Here is a 9,236-nt window from a genome sequence, read left to right on the forward strand (position 1 = left end):
ATAAGCTACACAAATCATACCTGAAATAGAGGAGTTGAGTCTACTTTAAATCCATCAGAGCCTGGCTGTTTAACTAACGGAATTGCTTCAGGATCATCTATTGCAAGTTTTGCATTAAAAAGCACATTTCCAAAGCTTGTGGCTTGCGTCTCTGGCTGAGCTTTGTCCTATATGGTCATGGAGGGAAAAAGAAGTTTGTAAAACACAGATTCATTTCTTCTAGGAAAACTAGTTCTAATATTTATATGCAATCTATAAAATTGCATAAATTTTATGCAGTCCAGTGTGATATCAAGAGAAAAGACATGAGAAGCAGTTGTGGTCAAATCTGACTTGTGCTACCTTCTATTTAATCTCTTGCCTGAAGAGTTTTTTGTTGAAATACAAGGGGGAAACACTAGAGAAAACCATAGCTACATTTCTAAAATAAAAAAAAACCCAAAACATGAATGTGGTCTGAAATAAAAGAAAGAAGTCTATTTCCCAGTTTAAAGAATCTACCTTTCATTTCTATTAACAGACATTCATATAAATTAGTTTAGATAATTAGATAATCATCTTACTTGAAGTTAACTCTCTAAAAGTTGGGCATCAGTTCTGTAGTCATCTAGGCTTACTCTGTAATTATTTTCAGAAGGGAAATCATCTTGGATATTCTAAGTCAGCTTTAGAGGTATCTCTCTCTCCCTATTGACTACAGAGGCAACCTGTATGACTAACCTCACATTATACACTAAATTTTGGATAGCTAAAGATGAAAAAAATTCCAATTCTTAACTTGCATGTGTCCTAAGACTCCTTCTATGGTTAATGGATATAGACAATGCAGAGAAAAATCCTATCTTGGGATTCTAACTTAGGTCAAACTCTAAATGATTAGAGTTCCCAGAAAGATTGAGAATAGAACCAGGAAAGAGAAAGGTATGATATTGCCTTCATCAGTTCATGTTAACCTGGAGTGTGACTCAAAAATCTGGTGCCATTAAGAACATTTTAAGGAACAGTTGGTTTTAGATAAAAAAGAAGTTAGAAAAAAAATTTTAAAAATGTATATGAGTATCCTCTCACAATTAGAACACTTACCACAATCTTAAACCTGTACAGAAGGGATGGAGAATCAGCAAGGCACCCATATTCAGTGTTGGATGGATTATATTTGGGTACATATCCATCAGCTCCTGTGCATAGGAAAACTTTCTCGATGCTACAGTAGAAGGAATCACCCAAGTTCTGCACTGGATCCACCATCACCCGACCATATATGATATCACCTGCAAAAAGAGCACACAGTTCACATCCGGTTACACTGAAACATTTAGCACAGTACCAAGGCTAAGTTAGTAAGCCTAGTCAAGAAACTTAGTGCAGTGTAATGTGACTATATCCATAGACACCTTGCTACCCAGTTTCCTCCGTAGGGGGTTGTCAAAGTCTATGATCAGAGTGTGCACTCTTCCACGCTCTCTGGGCCACAGAATAGTGGTAGGAGGCCATTTGCCGTTGCTATAAACTGAGCGAGTTCAGGGGCAGCTTTAATTCTGGACTATACCGGGCTTTTCATTCAAAAAGTGACTTAAAAAAACATTACGGACGCCTCTGCACCAGACCAGGGTGTAGGTTTTGGCCTCCTGATAACGCACTTTGCTGAACAGGCAGGGGTTTTTATGCCAGTAGAATCCTGTTCAGGCTGTGTAAGAGTTTACTTATACTTGGTCAGACTGGCATATCGTACAAGAGAAATTAACATTATGGAAAGTCACAGAGATGTTTTCGGAGACTTGGCTCCCTACGGTGTAATTGCATTTCAGCTGTCTGTTAATGTTTAAGATAACACATGCTTGCCAGGCCTGTACAAATAAGCTAGGCCATTGCTATGCAGGCAAGAGAAGTATACTGTGTGCAGCTGTCAGATAAGTATAAGTGGTTAGGAAGGTTGAGAATCTGGAGAAAGAAAGAAGAAATGTTGTGTTGCTTTTACAACAATTTGGAGCAACTGTAGACTTTGAGAGAGAGAGACCAGGTGCCTGCTGTTCAAGAGAGACTGCAAATACATCGCAAAAGACAGTTGCGTATTCAAGGTGCTGGTGCTCTGATAAATAGGCAAAAGAGGCACATGAGGAAAGCAGAGGAATGAAGTGACTGCTTAGGTCCACTGAGAGATGTATCAGTTCAATCAATCTTCCTAGCCCCAGCCTGCTCAGTAGAGGACAGGGAGAAGGAAGAAAGCCTTGATGCTGTGCAAGCACTGTTTGGTAGTAGCCAAAACACTGGCATGTTATCAAGACTGTTTTAGCACAGATGCAAAGCATGGCACCATAGTGGCTGCTATTAAGAAAGTTAACTGCATCCCAGCCAGACCCAGTACACTCATCCACAACAAAAAGACTGTCCAGTATTCGCTTATCAACTAGGAATGTTCTTAATACCAGTCAGTGTTTATAAAGTGCTCAGTTTATGAGAAATGGCACTGGTACTGTAACCCTCAGACAGCAGTTTCAGTGCAGATTGGCCAACAGCTCTGATGTAAACTGCCATGCAGGAAAGGCAAATGCAAAAGAACATGAGCAACAAGCCCAAACCCTTACTCCTATCTCGTTCTGACTGAAACACGATCCTGATAGAGTGGAACACATATTAAATGTGCATGATCTGTGCACAATTATACCTTCTGAGAAAGCAACATCACTTTCTTGCCCAAAGCCCATTGAGCCATCAGATAGCCATAGTGTCTTTTTGGAGAGAAGGAACATCTGGGTGTTCAAGCTGAACTCAGCAGCCACTGGGTCACTGACCTAAAACACAACAGCATAAGGCTCTTCAACAAGTATTATTTAATGACTCTTAAAACACAGCATGATCTTCTCCCAATGTACATTATTTATCAGCTCCGCACATCTACATGCAATAATAGAGTTTAACCAAAAAGATTTCTTTTTACTAGACATATATTGCTATATATTTTACATGCAAACAGCCTTTGGGTTATCTGCCTCTCTGATATTTGATAAGGTTCTAAGTTAGTTTCTTCCCACCACGTTTATCCATACCCCAGCCAAGAAGGTGCCAAAGGCAACTTATGTGTGGGGGTAACATGAGGAAAATATTTCCTTCAATAACTTGTTTCTCTCTGACTCATCACAGCCTGTTTTCTCTATCACATTTTCATTCTTACACCCAAGACCCACCTCTCCTTCTGATCCTCTGCCAGTTATTTGAAAGTGCACATTGCTGAGGATTTATTTGCAAGTATCAGTTCTTCTGATGTGCTGCAGGACATCAGATCATGCATGTGAAAATGCACCAAACCATTTTAGCATCTTTTTATGCTAATATTTATCTTTCTATATTTGACAGTTATCTATGGTTCTTCCTTGATTACATTACAAGAATAAAATAAATCAATACCATCAGCAGCAGGTTCTCATTGGGCCATATAACATAAGTTAGAAGACAAACTATAAATGAACATGGCGACCTTAAAAGGTCCCTTTCAACACGAAGATTCTATGATTCTATAACAAAAAGGAAAGAATATAGTGAACAGAAGAATTGCGGAGAGCCCAAATTTCAAAAGGATGCAGTGTACCTGTGGAAACAATGTGGAAGACACACATTCAAAAAAAAAAAAAAGAACAAGAGGCTACAAAAAAATAAAAAACGTTAACATATATATGTATATTTATGTATGTATATGTATATGTGTGTGGAAAGGAAGGAAGGAAAACAGAAAAGAAAACATTCTTGCTGGCTCATGGACAAGGGGGTGATGGAATGAGATATAGCAGTATCAACAAAGACTACTGCTGCAAGTTATACAGCTGACACATTTATTCTTCAAATCCTTTTTTCACAATGAAGTCCCAAAACTATCAAAGCAACCGGATTTGGCAAGAAGAATGTATAGCTGAAATATTTTTGTAAACCCACTGCTACTCTTCAGAAAGAGCAACCCTACCCCCATAGCCTTTTCACTGAAATAATAATTTTAAAAAAAATTTCTATTCTCTTGGTGTGCCTGAGATTCAGGCTATTGGATTGCAGTCCCACAGCTTCAAATACCTGACTGGCACAACTGGTTTCCAGCTGTGGTTCTGAAAGAGAATCAAGCATGGCCTCATCAAGGACTTCCAGGGCAGAGTAAATGTCCACTGAATAGAAAACAAGAAGTGTGTATTCAGCTAAGGGCACTGGACTTTCGCCACGCAGTTTACAACAATGCTAGAAGCAGTGTCCTGGGTAAATACTGTACATTTATCAATGAATATGTCTCTTAGGCATCTTATTTTAAGTTACTATTTATATTTCAGTTTTACATGTAAGTCTCAGTGCTGCCAGAGGCTGACACATAGCTGTTACTTATGAGAGTAGTTTAAATGTATTTATTTTCATGTGCGTTTGAGGCATTTTAAACAAGAGTCCTTAAAAATTAATCTGTCAGCATCTGTTGGGTGAGAAGAGTACTGTCAATTTATTCTACCTATTTGCCATGTCCATGAACTCTGCATATGGATGATTTGGGGACAATGCAGATCACTCATGGTTGACATCCCCACCTCCATGGGACCAAAGCCCACGAGATACTTGCTACCTCAAGGAGCAGAGAGCTCTTGAGATAGGTCCATCCCTATCAGGGCAGCAAGTATCCTGATTATGGAAGTGGTCTGTCAGGAAATAGTCATGCACATTTAAAGAAAGGAGATGTTGAAAGGACTGGGATAAAGCAGAGCTCGGAGGTTGAATGGTGTTCATGTTCAGGAAATCCCAGAGTGAGACAATGGCAGTACGATCCTCACTAGTGTTCCAGGCTACCAGCTTCCCTCTTCAGCAGCCACAGAGAGAGGAAAAAGGAGATGGGCAGATCCATGTTAAAGAAGGAAATGTTGAACCAAAATCTCCAGAGGAAAGACGCCAAATATATTGCCTTTTTGATGTTTGATTCTTAAAATGGTCCCTCACTTGTGAAGAGTCAAAACAATTGTGAAGGAAATTCGAACAAAAAGTTTCCAAGAAAACTAAAAGCCTCATATTAAAAAGCCCAAGAAGATAATTCAGTATAGCATCTGGAGCACTAGAGTAAGAATTGGGAGAAACAACTCCTGCCCTGTCCCATCATTTCATCATTAGACTTCACAGTAAAAGTCATTCTGGTCCAGCTGTGACACATGCACTCACTGACTTCATAGAATCATAGGATGGTTTGGGTTGGAGGGCACCTTTAAAGATCATCTAGCCCAACGCCCCTGCCATGGGCATGGACATCTTCCACTAGATCAGGCTGCTCAAAGCCCCATCCAACCTGATCTTGAACACTTCCAGGAAGGGGGCATCCACAACTTCTCTGGGCCACTTGTTCCAATGTCTCACCACCCTCATTGTAAAAAATGTCTTCCTTATGTCCAACCTAAATCTACCCTCTTTCACTTGCCCCTTGTCCTGTCACTACAGGCCTTGGTAAAAAGTTCCTCTCTGTCTTTCTTATAAGCCCCCTTTATATACTGGGAGGTCACAGTGAGGTCTCCTTGGCCCATTCTCTTCTTCAGGCTGAACAACCCCAACTCTCTCAGCCTTTCTTCATAGGAGAGGTGTTCCAACCCTCTGACCATTTTGTGGCCCTCCTCTGGACCCACTCTAACAGGTCCATATCTTGCTTGCACTGGGGACCTCAGGACTGAATGCATTGGGCCTGTGCGAGGTATCAGTTGTTTCCTAGTCTAAGGACCAGTGTCACAGTCTGACCTTTCATGCTCACTTCTCTGTCTTTTGTTTCCTATTTCTAAAGCAGCGGATACCAATGTTTATTCTGTTTTGCAGAGTGACTAGAAAATCTTAGAGGTAAAGAGCTAGATACAGCCTATTGAACTTGTGCTACTGCACTGCTGCTAATTGCTGCTTTTTTGGGACCTGCTTTGAGTCCACATAGTCTTTCAATCTATGATCAAAGGGAACAACATCATGGGCCAAAGAATTTCCTGCATTCCTTTTACTATGACTATCTCAAGAATATTGGTTGGTTTGAAAATTGCTGGTGATGGAGGGCTAACTGGCCACAGTCCTTGGTGATTATAACACTGTTGCAATTTTGTACCTTATCCCTATTTTGAATTGATGTACCTGAAACTTCCATAGACTGTATTATTAAAGCTTTATCTGATATAATGACCCCTATAGTATCCATATATCTATTCCAAGGCAGTTCTTAGTCTTACTCATACTTCTTAGTTCTTAGTCATAAGCTTCTTCCAGGTAAGAGTTAAGTCTCTAGGATCAGACACAAGCTGTAGTTTAACATTGCTGTGAGTTGCTTTAGAGTTCCTAGAAGCAGACTAGAAATGCCTGACAAAAGCTGAAGTGCTGAACTAGTATAAATTCCCCTCACCCTCTCCATTCAAACCTTTTCAAACTGTTTCGCTGGTTAACTCTGGGAAGGCAGGTTTCATGTCAGATCACCTATCATCTCTCTGCTTCGCCAGGACTTAATGCCATATCAGGAATCATCTGTTCTCCTCATCTGTTCTGCCATAGCTGGTATAATGCCAAATGAAAGCGTAAAGACTGCATACATTCCCTTGTGTACTCTGGCTAATTCAACAGGAAAGTGATTGTGTATCCCTGACTGATCCGGATCAGATTTATACTGTAAGATGATTTAATAGCATACATCTATATTATTAATGAGCATGAAACCACAGCTACACTGTTCCAGTATTAGTTGAATTGGCTCCAAATAACAGAAATGATATAACTTCCTCCTTACACATCCCAAGGTCATGCTAGCTTTTTTGATAACATTGTAAAGTGGCAGTTTATGTTTTGTTAACTATCCAACATGACTCCCAGATATTTTTTAGTCATGCTTTCTACAGCAGGGTCCATTTCTCATATTTTTTTCCCAGCTAAAGAGCTTTACAGCTGAGTTTTGTGTATGTTGTTTGCCTGTTCCCCTGTTCCCCTAGGATCCACATTGCTATGGGTGGGATTTGTCTCACTCTGTGAGTCTTAAAGCTAAGCATTTTACCAGTGTTGGCTATCTCCTCTTCCTCTATAGTCAGTGAAGGAAATCCTGCCTTAGGACTGAATGAATCTTACTCTGGAGGTCCCATTTTTAATACCAGAGACCTATCTCTGACCTTTGTGTCAGATGAAAACCTTCTGATAATATTTGCCTAATTATGTGATAAAAATCTTTCACACCAAAGCCAACAGACAAGTAAAGAATTCCTAGAGGGTAGTTTATATTACAGTTACTATCTCCCAAAGCGATGTCGATGAGCTTCCTATTGGCTATCAAAGATTGTCCATGCATTGAGGACAAAAATACATTTGTCCTCCTACATTAGCCTTTCCCAGTTGGGTAAAACTGGTTAAATAGCAGGAGAGGAGTATGTGTTATCCCACCAATTCAGGAACTGGTTTGTTTATAAGCAAATAAATTCAGTTTCTTGCACTATCATTATAAGAACAACAAAGGCAATTTGGGAATCAAACTGAAAAGGAGACATGATGAAGGTATCATTGGGGTGGTACCTGCTGGAATCGGATATCCAGATCAAATGTGATAGGCTCTCTGGGATTGCAGATCACTGGTAGGCTGTACTCCTGATGTGCAGCAGTGGTACAAGCTATCAACTTCACAGTGTACATTCCAGAATAGTCTCGAACCTGAAGAAAGAGAGAGAGAGAGGTGTTCCACCAACATCCTCACAAACAGGCTGGGGCAACAGAAGACACAGTGAAGGCTGAGGTTTTACCGCAAAATCTGAAACAAAGCTCCACTGCTGTACTGGCTGGTTGTATGTTGGCTCACTTCGGATCAGGCTGAGGCTAAATGTCAGGCCCGGGTGATCAGCTGACATAACCATGGAAGTTAGAGATGAAGCTAGAAACATGCCAAGAGACAGGTTTGTCACCTTTAGTGTTTCACTGCAAATTCTCAGAGCCTGAAACGCATTCCCAATAATTCATAAATCATAATCGACCACAGCTGATGTTAATACCTTTACAGGGCACTGGTTTTTATTAACTGAAACTAACAAAATCAATTACAGTCAACACAGCTGGGCCCCCTTGATTCCTATTCAAGTGTCTATTAAACAGTTGCTTTTGGGCTACGCTACCAGAACTGTATGAAGATTAAATTTAACAGACAGGCAAAACAGTGAGAGTGGAATGACAAAGATCTATAATCCCTCCTGTTTTAAACTTGGAATGTCAGCCCAGGGAACACAAAATAATTTCTCTTAGCCATGTAACTCTTTCGGCTCTGCCTGATAAGCAAAGCCTAACATGCTAAACAACAGCTGAGAAAAAGTAGAAGCACTATGAAGGAGTTTTATAGGTTAATAAAACTGAGTTAAACTAAAAGAGATTTCTTAAAATGATTTTTTTCCCTTCTTATTATTGTTCAGGAGGTTTAATTTAGTTTAGATAATCTTTTCCATGGCCGGTATTCATGCTCAGGTTTATGCCTATAGACAGTCTCACCCCTGTGATTATTCTGAATAAAGGCAGTGGGGTTTAAACAGATTAAGTTGCAGAATCAGATCCTCAGCAATGACTAATTGAATGGCAATGAGAATGTTTTATTAACAGAGTGATACAATGCTCATACAAGACCTTTTCTTACTCTCTGAAAAAGGTCTAAATAACCTAGAAAGGCTTCAAGTCAGAAAACAAATTTTAATGTTATCTAAGTTCCTAGGGCAACATAAGTGAATAGCTAATCATAGCTTTTGGATTAAAGATATATATTTATAGTTCCCTAGTGGACAGAATGGCCTAGATCTTCATCTTTCATAAATCAGGCTCTTGATCAAGTGGAACTATCTGCTTTCCATCAGATTCATGCATATTTCATTAAGTTTGAAAATATAAATACATTCATCAATAACAAGTAGAAAATCCCAAGTAGAGGAAAAATCCTTATCTGAAGAGCACAGTACATAAAAAATTCAAGTATCAGTAGCAGAAATAAGAAAAATTAATAGTATAAAATTTGGGGGGGGGGTCTTTGTTTTTATAGTACTGCTAAAGCGTAGATTAAGCTTACCAGGATGAGACATCACAAACAGACCATGAAACCGAGCTTCAGTCTTGAAGTTGACAACCAAGCGCCCCTCTTCACTAATACGCATGCTGGTTGGGTACAGGGAACCTGGCAGCAGAAGTCAATTCACAAGGTTTATTCCACTAGCAGATGACAAATAAACCACACTCCTACGAAACACCAGCCACACTCT

The 9,236-nt window shown here is 39.7% G+C and overlaps 1 protein-coding gene across 1 annotated transcript in view; it reads right to left on the minus strand.

Moving 5' to 3' along the window:
• LOC104624651 (FRAS1-related extracellular matrix protein 2-like) overlaps positions 1–9,236 on the minus strand; it is a gene marked incomplete at its 5' end in the record, with an annotated part of 61,384 nt that overhangs the window by 2,150 nt on the left and 49,998 nt on the right. Inside the window, 6 exons of the mRNA XM_010292082.1 lie at positions 21–167; positions 1,084–1,271; positions 2,666–2,792; positions 7,525–7,659; positions 7,749–7,876; positions 9,047–9,151. Of these exons, the coding sequence (XP_010290384.1) occupies positions 21–167; positions 1,084–1,271; positions 2,666–2,792; positions 7,525–7,659; positions 7,749–7,876; positions 9,047–9,151 (830 nt within the window). The remainder of the gene's footprint in view (positions 1–20; positions 168–1,083; positions 1,272–2,665; positions 2,793–7,524; positions 7,660–7,748; positions 7,877–9,046; positions 9,152–9,236) is intronic.

Source organism: Phaethon lepturus, unplaced genomic scaffold, assembly GCF_000687285.1.
Source record: "Phaethon lepturus isolate BGI_N335 unplaced genomic scaffold, ASM68728v1 scaffold128, whole genome shotgun sequence".
Lineage (NCBI taxonomy): Eukaryota > Metazoa > Chordata > Aves > Phaethontiformes > Phaethontidae > Phaethon > Phaethon lepturus.